The sequence below is a fragment of the Gracilinanus agilis genome, chromosome 4, assembly GCF_016433145.1.
Source record: "Gracilinanus agilis isolate LMUSP501 chromosome 4, AgileGrace, whole genome shotgun sequence".
Taxonomy (NCBI): domain Eukaryota; kingdom Metazoa; phylum Chordata; class Mammalia; order Didelphimorphia; family Didelphidae; genus Gracilinanus; species Gracilinanus agilis.
This window is the reverse complement of record NC_058133.1, coordinates 101,943,004-101,960,698: the sequence shown is the minus strand read 5'-3', so window position 1 is coordinate 101,960,698 and position 17,695 is coordinate 101,943,004. Positions and strand designations below refer to the sequence as shown.

General features: G+C 34.8%; 1 protein-coding gene across 1 annotated transcript in view; it reads left to right on the top strand.

The window, feature by feature from the left end:
• Positions 1 to 2,225: 2,225 nt before the first annotated feature.
• The window catches only part of KIF14 (kinesin family member 14), a 58,497-nt gene continuing 43,027 nt past the window's right edge, over positions 2,226 to 17,695 (top strand). The window contains 5 exon segments of the mRNA XM_044674161.1: positions 2,226 to 2,271; positions 2,274 to 3,318; positions 12,593 to 12,847; positions 13,203 to 13,290; positions 17,431 to 17,529. Coding sequence (XP_044530096.1) covers positions 2,226 to 2,271; positions 2,274 to 3,318; positions 12,593 to 12,847; positions 13,203 to 13,290; positions 17,431 to 17,529 — 1,533 coding nt within the window.

Here is a 17,695-nt window from a genome sequence, read left to right as displayed (position 1 = left end):
ATTACTATGCACATTGCAAATGTTCAATACTTGTTGAATAAATGGCATTGATAAAGAAGTAACTTTTAAGGAAAGCCAATTTAGAAGTCTTTTTCTTCTAAAGAACCAGTTTACATGGTGACCAAACTAATATGTATATATACTCTAAGATGCTCAAGTTATTTTCTTCCCTTAATTATATCAAAAATCCAACAAAAGATATGAAGAAAGCACAGTAGATAGTAGCAGTTTTGAGCATAATATTTGTAGGCCAGCATTTCATGTGAAATGTTCAATGAAGATCCATAAAATTTTCTGAGTAAGCAACCCATATGAATATTGGACTAATTCTTTAATTTTTACTTTGTCATAAAAGGTTTATAAATACATTTATTCTAATAAAGTAAAGGTATCCCTTTGGTTTAATTCCATTCCTATACGATTTCATAAAACTATAAAATATAGTTGTTTAAATGGCCTGATCCTGCTTACATCTCCTTTCCTTCATTTCCTCTAAAACTTTTCTGGTAAAGTTCACCCTTCTCATTGTTTTCCAGAATTTGGGTGAGAAAAGGTGAAGGATAGAGATCTATACTATCCACAGATACTAACTGTACCTATTACCCTTTAATGACAGGAACCTATCACAGAGAGAACCCAGTTGATCTTTAGTTGGATAAAGATATTAAGCATTACATATGTGTAAAATACTCCATAGGTATACAAAGACAATTGTCTTTAGTTATTTTGATACTACATCTTTACTCCTGTAATTGAGGTATTAGAGGTTCTTTAAATCTTTCTTCTCAGAACACTAACTGTAAGGACATCCTACTTAAGTATGTAATAGAAGAGGTGGCCATTGTGACTTTATCCTTTGGTCATTAACAGCCCTCCAAGTATAATTTATTAGAATATTTCAGTGGATCTGTGAGACTAGTTTGAGTACTTCCTCTTACTCTATATTTCATTCTGTGTGATTCTTATCTATATTCACCCATAGATTTTGTATAGAAGGTCTACTCAGTGTGCTGGGGGCCTTCCTCTAGGTCTTTTAATATTACTTAAATACTACTGTTATTCCTAGACTTTCAATCTCTTTTCTCTTGTTAATGCTACTTGATCAGCTCACCTTTTCTAGTTGTGCATTCTTCTAATGCTCTTTTATGCTGTTTTTTGTGTATAATTCATCTCTGGTAATATATTGAAGTCTATATCCACTACATATATCTATATTGCCCTTTGGATGACCTTTAATGTTGCTTAGAGATTGTGTTATTCCATAATTCACAGATACATAACATCACTGGAAGAGTTTTGGTGTTAAGTGATGGAGTTTTGTTTTGAGGAAAAGCTAAGTATCATTATAATCATTGCACAACTTCCTCAAAGTAATCTCTTCTGTTCTCTTCCCCTTTTAAATTTCAGATCCAATTCATTGTCCATCTTTACTGCTTGTTGAAAGTACATATGTTGATGGACTGACCATCTAACTATATCATTGTCTGAAAAACAGGTAAACTTTATTCACTTTTTTTTTCCTGTGTAGATAATCTGAACACTCAAGTGATTATGAGTCTTATTTATAAGGCTCTGTGATGTTTTTGGGCTCAATAACATCAGTACAATGTGATCTACAAATAGAAGCATTTGCAATACATCACCATCTATAGGTAATCCCTGTTCCTTTTGTACTTTTCACTGAACATTCTTCCTTTGGTGAGTATATGTCTCTTACTGATATAATCAAAGTATTGTCAAATTAAATTTTCTTTGTTGTGTCTTTCAAGAAATGTTGTGTCATTTAAGTATGCATGAGAGAGGCCTTATTGAAGAGTCTTTAAGGTTGCATTATGTCCCACAGAATCAAGGGCTTGTTCAAAGTCAACAAATAATAAGCACAGTGGAATCTTTTATTTGTTAATACCTTTAGTCATTTATGTTACTGTAAAGATGTGATTTTCTGTAGGATATTATTTGCTAAAGCTCACGTACCCATTTCTCATTTGAGTAGGAGATCCCATTAATATATGTAGTATGATTTACATAGGTAGTAGGATACTTAATACTCTAAAATGTTTTGAGTTATAAATGTTTCTTTTAAGTTTGTTTGAAATCTAATTTTTCTTCTTCTTTGAATCTGACAGATTTTAAAGACTGTCATTAAAAGACCAAAATTCAAATGCATATCAAAGAGCTTAAATTCCACAGTTTGAGTCCTTTTTTAAAGACTTCTCGCTATTAATATGTCAATATACAGTACAACAATTATTCGAAATCACAATGATGGCCTTGTTTATCTTCACAAAGTAATTCATCCCTGGCTGTCCTCACCCAAAGCAGCAGTCTTAAGCATCATATGAAGTCAGAGATGTCGGAGTGTGAAAATAATTCATTATTTAAATCTCTAAGTAAAATCAAAGAAGTAAATAAAACCTATGTTATTTCAGCCTGTAAAAAAGTACAAGATGCACCTCTCACACCTAACTTGGAAGGCAGGTTGGCACTTCAAAGAAGAACTAGAAAAATTCAAGAACCACTTTTGCTTGGTAGTCAGCTTCAGGAAGAAACTGAAGAAACAGAACAACTCACATTACAGCGTCGTATAAGATCAGACTCTCTGGAAAAGTATGAGACAAATAAAAATGCACCAGATAGAGTTGACAATAAAAAGTCTACTTTGGAACAGAGCAATAAAAATCTAAAGACAGTAAATGCTGATAAACACTCTTTTGTTAAATCTGTTTCCACTGTATTTGAAAATATAGAACAAAGAAAAACAACTACTGATGAAAAGAGCAAAGAAAAATGTTCAGTTTCCAGTGCAGAAAATGGAAACATTTTACATGATAAATGCTCTGTTTCTCAAGTATTTGAGTCGCAAAGTCAAAATGAAGTTGGTAGATTAGGACACTCAACAGTAATGAAGCCTATTCAAAACACATCAGATATAAAGATAAATACAACAGGAAGTTTAAGTAATAGAAGTAATGGAAAGGAAACAATGAAAAATATACATAATAAGTTTCGAAGCTTGGAAAAACCAAGAACACCCAGACAATGTATTATGGAAGAAAACAAATTTACGCCAAAATGGAGTACTCCTCAGGGGAGAACCTCAGCTTTGTCCATTCCAAAAAGTAGGACATGCTTTCAAAATATGCAAAACCAAAAAAGTATACCTAATTCTTTTCTTGAAAATAAAAGGGAAAAATCACAAGAAAAAACCTTATTGAAAGAAGAAACTATAATTCACAATACTTTTAGACAATCAAATCTTTTAAAGGTAGAGAATAGTCAAGTGACTGTGGCTGTACGAGTAAGACCCTTCAGCAGCAGGTATGTATATTTTTTACTCATCAAAATCCAAAATAATAATAACAAATACATATATTTTTCATCTGCTTTTTGACAAACAATAACAACTTGCCTTTTTATAGTAATTAAATTTTACAAAGTACTTTCTTTATAGTAATATTTGGACTGAAAGTAGAACTATTAAGGCCTCTTTTATAGATGTGGATGCTAAAGCACTGAGTGGTTGAGTGACTTTCTCCTGATTACTCAGTTAGTGAGTGTTGAAACCTAGGGTCCTTCTGATTCTGAGATTGTTCACATTTGTCTTGGATATACACACAGGTGTTTCTGGCAGGTAAAGAAGGGGACTAAGGACCCTTGCAGGCACAGAGCTATATGAACAAAGGCATAGACGTAGAAAAGGGTAAGGTGTATTTGGGAGAGAGTAGTCCAGTTTGATGCAATGTAGTATTCATGAAAGAGAATAGGATCATAAGGCCTGTATAAGTGGAGATTTTGAACCTTGAACTTCATCCCCCATAAGTCTCTTAGTTTTCCTCAAATTCCCTTTTATCTGTCCTGCGCCTCCATGTTTTATATTTGGCTGTAACTCCTCCCTCTCTCTCTTTTGTTACTGGGAGCAGGCTGGTTAGTAGCCTTTTAGTTAGGTCTCTGTTAGTATGTTATTAATAAAATATTCATAAATATAATATTTTGTATTTTGCATATTAATTTTAATCTCCATAGGCCTTAAATCTAGAGCTGGAAAGGAACCATAGGATATTGCATCTACCTACCTCATTTTATATATGAAGAAACTGAAGCTGAGATAGTTTAATGACTTACTCAGGGTCATTCATCTAATAAGTGTGTGAGTCAGGACTCCCCTGTGCTTCCTGGATTTTAAATTATTCTATCAAGGGTGGAACCTGACTCTAGAGGGCCTTGAAAGCCAGGAATGAAATTTACTTTGGCAGATAAATAGGGAGTTAAGGAGTTACATGACAAAATATATGTTTAGTCAAGTAGTTACATGACTCACTCTGTGTATGTGTATAAATATACAATTCTCTTCCCTTTTCAACCTCCATGCTCTTCTTTATATTATGCCTTATGCCTGGTAGGATTGCTTCACTTACTTTGTCTATTGAATTCTTCCACATTCTTTAAAGACCAAATTAAGTGACACTTACATAAATTGTTCCATATTCTCCCCCATTTGATGACTTCCTCTATCTCTGTTCATTAGCACATAAATAAAAAGAGAGATGGGATATTTCTCTAGTTCCTTAGGGAATGAGGATTAGGAGGCAAGATGGTGGTGATACAAAGTCTATATAAGACATTATCTCTTTATTCATGAGCCTAGTTTGTCAAGAAATAACACAGATGGCTATAACAGACCCTAAGAGGTGCAGAATAAAAGTGTTTTTTAAAGTCTGCCCAAAAGGTGCCTTGTTTAGGTACTGGACCTGGAATCAAGAAGAACTGAATTAAAATCTAGCTGCAGGGGGCAGCTGGGTGGCTCAGTGTATTGAGAGTCAGGCTAAGAGATGGGAGGTCCTAGGTTCAAATTTGACCTCAGACACTTCCCAGCTCTGTGGCCCTGGGCAAGTCACTTGACCCCCATTGCCTAGCCCTTACCATTCTTCTGCCTGGGAGCCAATGCACAGTATTGACTCCAAGATGGAAGGTAAGGATTTAAAAAAAAAAAAAATTTAGCTGCATACTCTTTTTATTTGTATGACCTTGGATAAGTCTCTTAACTGCTTGTCTGAGTTTCCTCAGCTGTAAAATGGAGATAACACTAACTTTCCAGGTTGGTCTTATCAAATGAGATAATATTTGTAAAGCTCTTAGTGCTTAACATGTAGGGTGCTTGGTAAATACTTGTTTCCTCTTTCTTCTATGAGTAAATATAAACTCCTTTGTTTGCCATTTTAAAGCCCTTCACAATCTGGTTCCTTCTTGCCCTTCTGGACTTTTTACACTTGTCATAGTCCATGTTCTCTAAAAGGACCAACCATACTGGCCTACCTGTACTCTACTCTCATTCTTCATCTCTAATCTTTCTGCCCTTGTGCTGGCTATTCCCTGTGCCTAGAGTTCTATCCTTCCTCACCTCTGCCTTATGAATTCCCTAAGTTTATTTCAAGACTTAGCTAACACAAGTGCCACCTTCAGCAGGACACCTTTCCTTGTTCCCCAGACATTTAAGTCTTTGTCTCTTCTGCCCGCTTTGCACATATCTTACTATGCCTGTGTATTTTATACATTGTTGAATGCAAGCACCTTGTGGGCAGAGACTGTTTGTTTTTATTTTTATATCCTTAACACTTGGCATATAATAGAGATTTAATAAATGACTTGTTGACTAACTTAAAAATCAAACAGCATGTTGCTGAGGGAACAAAAATATGAGGCAAAAAGGGGATCAGAAGTTACATATGAAGGGAGACATTGACCAAATCATTAAGGCACAATATCCTGTGGGGTTTGTGGTGGGTCAATGGAGGGAATACCTGGGGCCAGAAAAGAAAATATCTTTCATTATATAAAAACTAATGGGCTTAAAGAGGGATTTTAACCAGAGTCTGAGGGACAGAATTAGGGTAAACTAGTAAGAATTTGACCTAAAGGGTAAGTGCTAAGGAGAAAATCCAAAAGCTTTGAAATAGCAAGGAAATGGATTTAAGTAATAGGGAGTATCTAGAATTGTCGATGTAGAATTAATTGAGTAAAACTAAATGATATTTGTGATTTCCTCTATTTCTGAAAGGTGCTTATTTGGTTGATTTGTAATCAGGAGAACTATTCTGATCCTACAAAAACCCTGTGACCATAAATAAATCCCTGAGCCTTAACTGTAAAATAGATACTATAAAACTTGAAATTACCCAATAGAATGTAAGACCTTTGAGTACAAGGACTGTTTAACTTTTGTCTTTGTATCCCCTGAGCCTGGCGCAGTGCCTGGCACATAGTAGGTGCTTAGTAAATACTAGTGATAATTACTTATGTAAGAAATTTTTGTGAAGAAAATACTTTCTGAATATTTATATGCTGCATTTATTAAAGTATTTAGAATAATGGAGAAATAGCATATCTTTGGGAACTAGTCTTGCATTGGAAATGATTAGATAGTAACTACTTTAATATTATACTTAAAGTAATCCTTTAAAATACTTTGTGTACAGCAGCTTATTACACATTGGAAAGGTCAGAAGGTAGCTGGAATTCAGTATATTTAATATTTACAAGTTGTCAGTTTAATGGACCCAGATCTATAGCAGACTTTTAGCAGTTGTAAATAATTTTTTTTGATTTTGTTTTTGTTTTAAAAAACCAAAATTTTAATTTGTTTAAATTGTATGTATTTGTAATTATTTTTTGTTTTAAAAAATTATAATTTTTTTTCATTTTATTCCAGTAATAAATTTACATAAATTTCCAAGGTTATATGATTCATACTGTCTCTTTCCCCTCTTCTTTTCCCCGTCCTAAAGTTGACAAGGAATTCCACTGGGTTATATATATGTTATATTTTTAATTTAATGAAGTTAACATCAACAGTGAAAGTAACAGAAAAATCTTCAAAATTGTTGCAACAATGTTGATAAACTTGCTGATGATCTCTTTATTATCCTTGAAGGGGATAATTAAAGTTTAATATCATAGAGAATTAGATTTGGAAGGGAATCTACAATTTAGTTTAATAAATGTTAAGTGCTTTACTATGTAAAAATGTAGATTTAGAACTTGAAGATACCTTAGAGAGGTTATCTACCCGCTTACCTATCCCATTTCACAGAAAAAGACTCCAATCCTTGAATCTTCAGCTGCCTATTGGACATCTTGAACTGGATATCCTATATATACCTTAAAATTCACATGTCCTAAATTGTACTCATTAACGTTCCCTCTAAACCCTCTACTTTTTTTTTTTTTAATCTGTAAAGGATACCCCTATCCTCCTATTGCAATGTAGGTGTCATTCTGGACTCTTCACTCTCACCACCCTGCTTCCCCTCCATTCAGTCTGGTGCCAAGTCCTGTTATTTCTACCTTTCTAACAACTCTCATATTCTCCCCCTTCCCCTGACACTGTTTCCATTCTGATGTAGGCCCTTATTACCTTACACCTGGACCAATGCAAAACCTTTCTACTTGGTCAGCCTGCCTCAAATCTTTCCTCACTTCAATCTATCAGCTATCAGACTGATCTCCCTAGGAAACAACTGAAGATCCTTCATCTCAAGGGAAGGCACTAAGATTAGGGAGGATTGGAAAGGGCTTCTTGAAGAAAATGGGATTTTAGCTAAGTCTCTTAGGGCAGTGATGGGCAAACTATGGTCCTCGAGCCAGATTGGCAGGGGATGGGGTGGGTGGGTGGGGTGGAGGCAGCCCTGAAATGTTCTATCAGGCTGGGGGACATTATTCCTAATCTGGCAAATACAATGAGTAGGATACAATACAGTGAAACTATGAAAGAGTTGCCTTAGAAACAGACTGACAGGTGAGCATTTCCTTTTCTTTGGCCCCCTCTTTAAAAAGTTTGCCCATCACTGCCCTAAAGCACAAGTCTGACCATGTTACTTTCCTTTTGAATACTCTTCAGTGATGCTAAGGGCCTCTAAGATCAAATCTAAAATCTTCAGGGTTTTGGGTTTTTTTTGGCTTTTAGATCCCTTTATAACCTGGCCTCCTGCTTTTCCAGTTTTCTTACCTCTTACTCTCCGCATACACACAGTTACTTTGATCTCCTTCCTGACCTTCTCAGAAAGCTCTCCATCTCCCAATTCTGGACACTTTCATTATCTGGCCCCCCATTCCTGGAATTTTGTCTATTTTTCCTGGGTTCCTCACTTCTTTCAAGTCTTAACTAAAATCCCACCTTTTGCAAGAAGTTTTTCCAGCCCTCTATAATATTAAAGCCTTCCTTCCAACATTATCTTTAGTTTATACTGTTTACCTGTATATATCTTGTTTGTGCATTGTTGTTTGCATATTGTTTTCACTGTTAGACTGAACTCCTCAAGGGTCTTGACTGTTTTTGCCTTTTTTGTGTGCCCCTAGCACTTCACACAGTGCCTGGCATATAATGGAATTTTAATTAAATGCTTGTTAACTTGTCCTGGAGTACAAAAGCAATCAATATCAAAGGCCAGTTTTAAACTCAGGACCTCTGACTACATAACCAATGTTTTTATCACATCGTGCTGTGCTACCTTTCATTATCACCAGCCCCTTGTACAAGGCACTCCTAGTATAAGTTACTGTGATACAAAGTACATAATAAATCCTATACATTGCTTTCAAAACTTCTTTGTTTTTCCTTCTGAATTTTCTTCTGATTTTGTTTGTGTATTGTTAAAAATGTTTCAGTGCTCCTTTTATTGCTAATACTCCTTTTACTCTTTTGCCACCCCTATGAAAATCTGAGAGACAGAAATAAAGCAAAACTTCTTTCAACAAGTAAGCATAGTGAAGTGAAACAAATTCTTAGAGTGATCATATAAAAAAATTATTGCCCCTTTCTGTAACTTGTGTCTGTCACCTCTCCGTTAGGAGGTGACTAACATGCTTCCTCATAGGCCCTCAGGAGGCATGATTAGTCACTACATTGATCAGATTTCTGAAGTCTTCCAAAGTTATTCATAATGTTGCTGCTTTTGTATGAATCATTCTGGTGTTGATCACTTTTCTTTCTGTCAGTTTATCTTACCAAGAAATCTCTGAAATAATTTCATCATTTCTTATGACACAACATTCCATTATATTTCTATATCACAATTTGTTCAGCCATTCCTCAGTTGTCTAAGGGACAGTTTAATGTACGTTTCCCTTAGATCTGTCTTTGCTTTTCTTTCTTTTGCCTCCATGCCTTTCTACATGTTGTCCCCTATATCTGGAATGTAATTTCTAACTGCCACTAGAATTCGTAGCAAAGTTCAGAGCAAATTGCCTTGTAATACATATATACGCACATGCATGTATATAGAGGACATAATGTTTTTCTATGTACATGCTATTTTCCTCTAGTAGAATATAAGTTTTTTAAGTACAAAGACTATTAAGTTTGGTCTTCATTTCCTTAGCACATAGTAACCTTGTTCTCAATTTTTTTGTCTCTAAAATGAGGGGGTTAGAATAGTTGGTCCCTATGCATTCTAGAATGATGATCTTACTATTAATAGTAGATATTCATTCAGTGTTTGATGACTGATGGAGATAATGCCTCTTTTGATGAGATCACAGCTCCAAGAAAAAATTTAAGAATGTTTGTTTATTAACTTGAAAAGAAGTTGATAATCTACTTTGGTCTAGTCATTAAAGAAGGTTCCTGTAAATTACTACATAATTCCTTGTTTCATTGTTAATGTAGGTGTTATTTGTAAAATTTCATGAGCATTTATAGCTTGTTATTTTGAGAGTGATAATAATTCTTATCCTCTAAAGAGAATTAAAGGAGGCAGCTAGGTAGCTCAGTCAATAGAGAGCCATGTCTAAAGACCTGAGTTCAAATCTGTCCTCAAACATTTCCTAGCTATGTGATCCTGGGGCAACACTTAACCCCCATTGCCTAGCTCTTACTGCTCTTCTGCTTTGGAAAATCAAAACTTAGTATTGATTCTAAGATGGAAGGTAAGGTTTTAAAAATAAAGAGAATTAAATAAGAAAAATATAATTATAAGCTTTGATTTAAAAATAAAAATTTGAATGTCTAGATTTTGCTATCTTAAATTCTTTACAAGTAATCTAGGTCACTTTAGTGTGATGTTGGGGATAAGAGCTGACTTTGAAGTCAGGAAAACCTGCATTCAGGTTCTGTCCTGGCCCATTCTGGCTTTGTGATTCTGGACAAATCATTCTACCTCTCAGAGTCCTGGACCAAAACTAGAAATTGCTCAGGTATTGATTTGTATTGGTAAAGGAAGGATCTTCATTGGCAGCTTCCTATGCTAATGACATCACAGGTCTAGTTTAAAAAAAAATATCAGAGTAAACATTGCATTTATTTGCCTCTAAGAAACAGATAATTCTTTACCTTTTAGCCTCAAGATGCAAACCAATTAAACTAGGATCAACAAACTTGTAAGCTTGAATAGATCAGTAATTTATTTTTTTATTTTGATTTTGAATATTTTCCTATAGTTATATGTTTCATGTTCTTTCCCTCTTCCCAAACCCACCACCCCAGCTGACGCACAATTCTACTGTGTTTACATGTATCATTGATTAAGACCTAATTCCATATTTTTGATAGTTGGACTAGAGTTATCATTTAGTGTCTATATCCCCAATAATATCCCCATCAGCCCATGTGATCAAGCAGTTGTTTTTCTTCTGTGTTTCTCCTCCCACAGTTCTTCCTCTGAATGTGGCTAGTTTTCTTTCTCATAAGTCTCTCAGCCTTGCTCTGGATCCTTGCATTGTTGCTAGTAGAGAAGTCCGTTATGTTCAATCGTGCCACAGTGTATCAGTCTCTGTGTACAATGTTCTCCTGGTTCTGCTCCTTTCACTCTGCATCAATTCCTGGAGGTCGTTCCAGTTCACATGGAATTCCTCCAGTTCGTTATTCCTTTGAGCACAATAGTATTCCATCACCAACAGATACCACAATTTATTGATCCATTCCTCAATTGAAGGGCATGCCCTCATTTTCCAATTTTTTGCTGCCACAAAGAGCACAGCTATAAATATTTTTGTACAAGTCTTTTTCTTAGTTATATCTTTGGGGTATAAACTCAGCAGTGGTATGGCTGGATTAAAAGGCAGTCTTTTTTTTTTTAAATTTTTATTTTGAATATTTTCCCATAGTTACATATTTCATGTTCTTTCCCTCTCCCCCCAAGTCCCCTTAATCCCCCTTAGCCAACATACAATTCCACTGGGTTTTACATGTATCATTGATCAAGACCTAATTCTATATTATTGATAGTTGGACTAGAGCAGTGGTTCCCAAACTTTTTTGGCCTACCACCCTCGTTCCAGAAAAAATATTAATTAACGCCCCCTTTCACATACTATCACCACCCCCTTACAGTTATTCACTGGCCCCAAATGCACCTGTGGCCATCACTGCTCCCCCCCCCCCCCCCTCGCTGCAAGCACCCACCGGTGGGGGGTGGCGCCCACTTTAGGAATCACTGGACTAGAGTTATCATTTAGTTCTATATCCCCATCAGCTCATGTGCTCAAGCAGTTGGTTTTCTTCTGTGTTTCTCCTCCCACAGTTCTTCCTCTGAATGTGGCTAGTTTTCTTTCTCATAAGTCCCTCAGCCTTGCTCTGGATCCTTACATTGCTGCTAGTAGAGAAGTCCGTTATGTTCGATTGCACCACAGTGTATCAGTCTCTGTGTACAATGTTCTCCTGGTTCTGCTCCTTTCACAGCAGACAGTCTTTTAAAGCCCCTTGGGCACAGTTCCAAATTGCCATCCAGAATGGTTGGATCAATTCACAACTTCACCAGCAATGCATTAATGTCCCAGTTTTGCCACATCCCCTCCAACATTTATTACTTTCATTTGCTGCCATGTTAGCCAATCTGTTAGATGTGAGGTGGTACCTCAGAGTTGTTTTGATTTGCATTTCTCTAATTATTAGAGATTTAGAACACTTTCTCATGTGCTTATTGATAGTTTTGATTTCTTTATCTGAAAATTCCCTATTCCTGTCCCTTGCCCATTTATCAACTGGGGAATGGCAGCAAGGTCATTTTTCAAATTAAAATATTAATTTAAATGATTTTTAATAGAATGGTAGAAAAAATATATTGCAAAGTACTGAAAGAATTTAAGGCTTTGGGGTAGATACGGGTTTGCCTTTGATAATAGGGGACATTTTAAAGAAATATTTGAGAGATTATGCATGAATTTTTTAGAAAAAATTGAAATTTACAGATATATTTCTATATATACAGTACTGTCACTTTGCTATATAACATTATTTACTACAGAGGAATTCAGTATGTGGTAAGTCCATACTGAACTTCATTCTAGGGGTATTAGTTATTAATGTATCAAAAGGATTTTATGTAGTGACATTTCCACATATGGATTCAAACTATATTGTAATTAATTAGTTGTAGCTTTTTCTTCCTGAAAAGAGGGAAGAATTAGACTTAAGGAAATAATAGGCAAGCATTTCCATAGCTTTTCCTCATATAAAATTCAATTATATTTTAAAAATGGAAGTTATCATATGAAACATAATCATGTTTCAAATAATTATAAGGTCTTGATTTTATACCAGTCTGAAAGAGGAAATACATTAATTGTAGTAATTTTTTTTCTCTTTTATTTCTTTTTAAAGAGAGAAAACTGAAAAAGCATCTCAGGTAGTCTTCATGAATGGCCAAGAGACAACTGTGCAATATCCTGACATGAAACAAACATATAATTTTATTTATGATTTTTCATTCTGGTCTTTTGACAAAAATCATTCTAACTATGCAAGCCAAATGACAGTATATGAGACATTAGCAGTGCCACTCCTGGAAAGTGCTTTTGAAGGATATAATACTTGTCTCTTTGCTTATGGACAGACCGGCTCTGGAAAATCATATACGTAAGTTTAATTGTATATACAATTATCTAGGAACTTATCAAACTTTTATATGTATGTTAAACATTATTAGATAACAAATTACAGCAAATAAGAGAATGTTGGGAATATTGCCACAAAATTAGGGCACATGTTGGAGATGGGGTGTGTTCTTGTCACCACTTATCTTTTACTAAAGAATTCTTAACTCTCAGGCTAGAGTAAATTGCTGAATGTTTTGAGTCATTCAGTTTTTCCTCTAATGACTTGTTTTAAAGGTATAGTCAGGATTTTGATAGCATAATATAGTCTATGACTTTAAAACTAGAAAGTGCTTTTTCTTAAGTTATAGTCCCTTATTGTAATGTTTTTTGTCTAGGATGATGGGATTTGGTGAAGAAGTGGGAATAATTCCCAGATTTTGTAAAGATCTCTTTTCTCAAGTAGCCAAAAAAGAAACACAAGAGGTATGCCTTGGAATATTTGTATACTGTATGCTTATTCTGTATAATGAACTAGAATACCAATTAAAACAAATTGAAGTAGTAATTAAAGTGTTATAAGGGGACAGATTTTATTTCAAAATCCTTTTTATTGTTACAGTAGTGTGTGTGTTTGTGTGTTTGTGTGTGTGTTGTGTTGTGTTTGGCAGAGGGAGGTTCAAATCAAGAAAACTTGTCTGTCCCTAGCAGTAGATCATACTAATGGAATCATTTATCTTCTCTTTCCAATTTCTATACTATATATGGCATCTGTGATATATGATGTACATGTAGCTTTTCTGAGCCGCTGTGTATGTTTACCATACTGACAAAGAGAAGAGAAGCAGGGAAAGGATGAAGCATTTATATAAACATTTAAGTGCTTTTAACAAATTCTCATTTGATTTTCACAATAATCCTATGAAATAGGTGCTATTATTATTCCTACTTTTATAGTTAAGTAAACTAAGGCAAACAGAAGTTAAGTGACTTGCTCAGGATCACATAGTGACTGAGGCCAGATTTGAATTTAAGTCTTCCTTACTCCAGGTCCAGTGCACTGTATACACTGAGCCACCTTGATGTGTCATATACAAGTAGAGATCAGTAGAGTGATTGAGGATCATATTGTGTCTTCAGTATCAGAAAGTAAATGTGCTTTTTAATGTTAATCTGTTGTTTTTTAAACCTACATAAAGTAAGACAATTTTTATATGCTGTCCTCCCTACTCCAAGGACTACATATCTGTATTTTGAGTAAGCTACTAAAAAATGATACTGGTACTCATTTTAGAAGTTGCTTAGATCAGTGGTATCAAACTCAAATCAAAATGAATCCATGTGGGCTGCATACTGACTAAGAAAACCACAAATTAACATCTATTTTTATTGTATTTCTCTTTATTTTGTTAAGCATTTCCTAGTTACATTTTAATCAGGCTTGGGCTGATTAAACTGATGAAAGTTTTGAGGTTTGGTTTGATACCTCTGGCTTAGATGTATGACTTTTTGAATATAAAATTTTGAAAATAAAAAAAATTAACTCTTAGACAATGGTATTACATATAATTATTCTTTATTTTCAATATATAATTACATAATGCAATCTAATCTTCATTTTGTGAGGAAAATCCCACTTTATAGGAAAAGTACAAAAGAAGAAAAAAATGTCCCCCTTCCTAGCACTTCTTAACTTATACTGCCTTTATTTTACCAATTTTTACTTAATAATTAAACTGGGTTCTCCCAGCATAACTACTAGATCTCTTTTAAGGTATTAGGAAATTTTTATCTCTTCTAGCAGTGCTTAGCTAGGCAGGACTGCTGCTGTTGCTTGCTCCTTGTCTTTTAGATCTCCAGACCAGAGCCGTCTCTAGTGATGAGACTTAAACCTGTTTGTCTCAGTTGTTAATATCCATTATCCCATATATGTGAAAGAGTAAAACTCTTTATTTTTGCCTGTACATTTGGAGAATTTAGCTTGACTCAAACCAGGAGAAAATGGCATTTTTATATACCTTACTCATACAGAAATTGCTTTTTACTCCAGTCAAGAAAAAGTAGTCATTAAATAGCAGCAGGATTTTGTGTTAGGATCTATAATTTCTTATAACTCAGAAATATTTACTTGAGAACTCCACCTTTCCTTCTGCTTTTCTGTGCTTGTTTGTCAGTGCCATTTACTGAAAAAAAAAACTGTTAGAAAATTTGCTGCTTGGAAATCAAGCTAAGTCAAACTATCTTCTTACTAAAAAGTATCTCTTCACCTGCTGTTTAGAAAGCTAGCTAGCTAGAATGGATTGGATAGATAAGTGAAGCATTTATTAATTACTTATCATGTGCCAGGCCAGGCATTATGCTGACTCCTAAAGATTACACATAAAAGTATTTTAAAAATTAATATAGGGGACAGGTGGGTGGCTCAGTGGATTGAGAACCAGGCCTAGAGATGGGAGGTCCTAGGTTCAAATCTTGCCTCAGACACTTCCCAGCTGTGTGACCCTGGGCAAGTCACTTGACCCCCATTGCCTACCCTTACCACTCTTCTACATTGGAACCAATACAGAGTATTGATTCCAAGATGGAAGGTAAGGGTTAAAAAAAAAATCAATGCAATGTCATTTGGTGGAGAGACAATAGCAGCTGGAGTGGGGGAATCAAAAAAGGTCTTATTTAAGAGGGGGATTTTGAGCTGAATTTTGATTAAAACTAGGATTTTAAGAGACAGAAATAAGAGGGGAGTGTGTCCTAGGTATCACAGGAGGAAAGGGCCTTGTGTACAATGACAAAAAAAGATAGGAGGTAGAATGGCATGTGTGAAGACAGGAAAAAGGCCCATATTTAGCTGGATGAACTAGATAAATAATAATCCAGCTAATTAAAAAATTAACAATAATGTTTTCTTCAGAGCTTCAATATAGACATCTTATATTGTGCTTCAAGTATATTTCTTCCATTAGCTTAATAACCAAATCCAGTGGTCTTCTTTCAGTTTTAGTTCCATATGATTGATCTGCAATATTTAATACCTTTTCTTATCCTTCTCCCTTTTTTCCTTATGTTCCAAACTATCCTGGTTCTTTTACCACCTTGATTACTCTCTAGTATTTTAAGATCCTTTCCAATTTTTTTTGCTTACTCAGGATACATTCTTCTGCTTTTAGGTCTTGAAATTTCTCAAGTCTCAGTCTGTGGCTTTTTCAAATTATAGCCTCTTGCCCCCCAAATGAATATTAAAAAATTAGTTTTATTAATATCATCTATTTCTTACATTATCATGGTATCCCATATATTCCCCACCTCTAACCCCCAGCCGTTCTATATGACAAATACTGTTTTTTGGTGAGGAAAAGAGAAAGCCAATGCAATACATTTAAAAAGTCTGAAAACATATGTAATATGTACCTGTGAACCTTCTACTTCCACTCACCAGTGGTAGATTGGGCTGTCTTCTTTTCTTTATCCTTTTGATCTTCATAATTTTCTTATATTTAATTTTAAATATTTAGTGCATTATTATTCTTTACATTTACATTGTTATGGTTACTTTCGGGAAAAAGAAAAATGTTTAAAATAACCATCCCATTTATGTGGATAGCTGACAAATCTGTCTCTTTACTTCTAGTCTCCTTTCCAGTAGGTACTATTTCCCATTCTTTCTTCTCATATCTTGCCTTCCAGTTGATTTTAATGATGCCTTTTCTTTTGAGTTTTCTTAATTACCCATTAATATATATCCACTTTTGGGCAAGGAAGCATCTCCACCCTTCCTGGATGCCCTCAGAATCTTTCTTATATACCCTCCTCCCTCCTCTTAATTTACGTGCAGAGCATTTTTTTCTTCTCTCCCACTTCTCCTCATTATCCAGTTATTTGTTCAAGCCAAATTCACTGTACTTTGACTTCCAATTTCCATCTTCTTTTCAAAGGTTGGGCTTCTGCTAAATTAGCGTACACTGCTTAACTGGCATGATGACCTTTTGGATTGTCTTAAGAATTAGCTTCCCTGCAAAGATGCATCCTTTTCAGTTAATGTGTGTTTACTTATTGTCTTGGTCTGGCATGCTTCCCATTGACCCTACTCCTTCCCACCTATCTCATACTCATCTAAAGCACTCTTAGTGTTAGTTGCTTGTACACTTAGGAGAACCTAATCCTTTTCTTTTTTTTTAAACCTTTACCATCTGTCTTGCCCAGGGTCACATAGCTAGGCTTATTATCTAGGACCTGGAGCTCAGGTTCTTCGTTCTATTTTCTCAGAACACACAGGACTACAATGATGTTTCTTTTTCTGACTGTACCTTATCCTTTGCTGACTGGGCCACTTATTTTCCCCCTTAATCATATAGTATTTGTCTTGTTACCTGTGTTTTATGTCTCTTTACTCCCCTTTTCAGTAGATAACTTTCCTAGCATCTTGTTTAATTCTCTGCATGTTGCTGGTGCTTCTCAAGGAAAAGGGCTCCATCTTATACTTTGTATTCTCCATAGTTCTCTGGATACAATAGATACATATTAATACTTGGTAGCCCATAAAAGGAGTTTAAGTATATTGCATTTTGTGCTTGCTTCAGTAGCACATTTATACAAGGGATATTTCATTTTACTTATTTCTATTTATACTAGGTCTCCTATCACCTTGAAATGAGCTTTTTTGAAATCTACAATGAAAAAATTCATGACCTACTTGTTTGTAAAGGTGAAAATGGACAGAAGAAGCATCCTGTAAGTTTTAAAAATTTTATTCTAGTTTTGCCTTTTAAAAATTTATGACATGTGAATACATAGTTTAAATTTTTGAAGGCATAGATGGAACAGATAAAATATATGAGCTACAGTTATTAAGCAGTATTGATAAAAATTGAATCTTTTATTAGGATAACTATTTTAA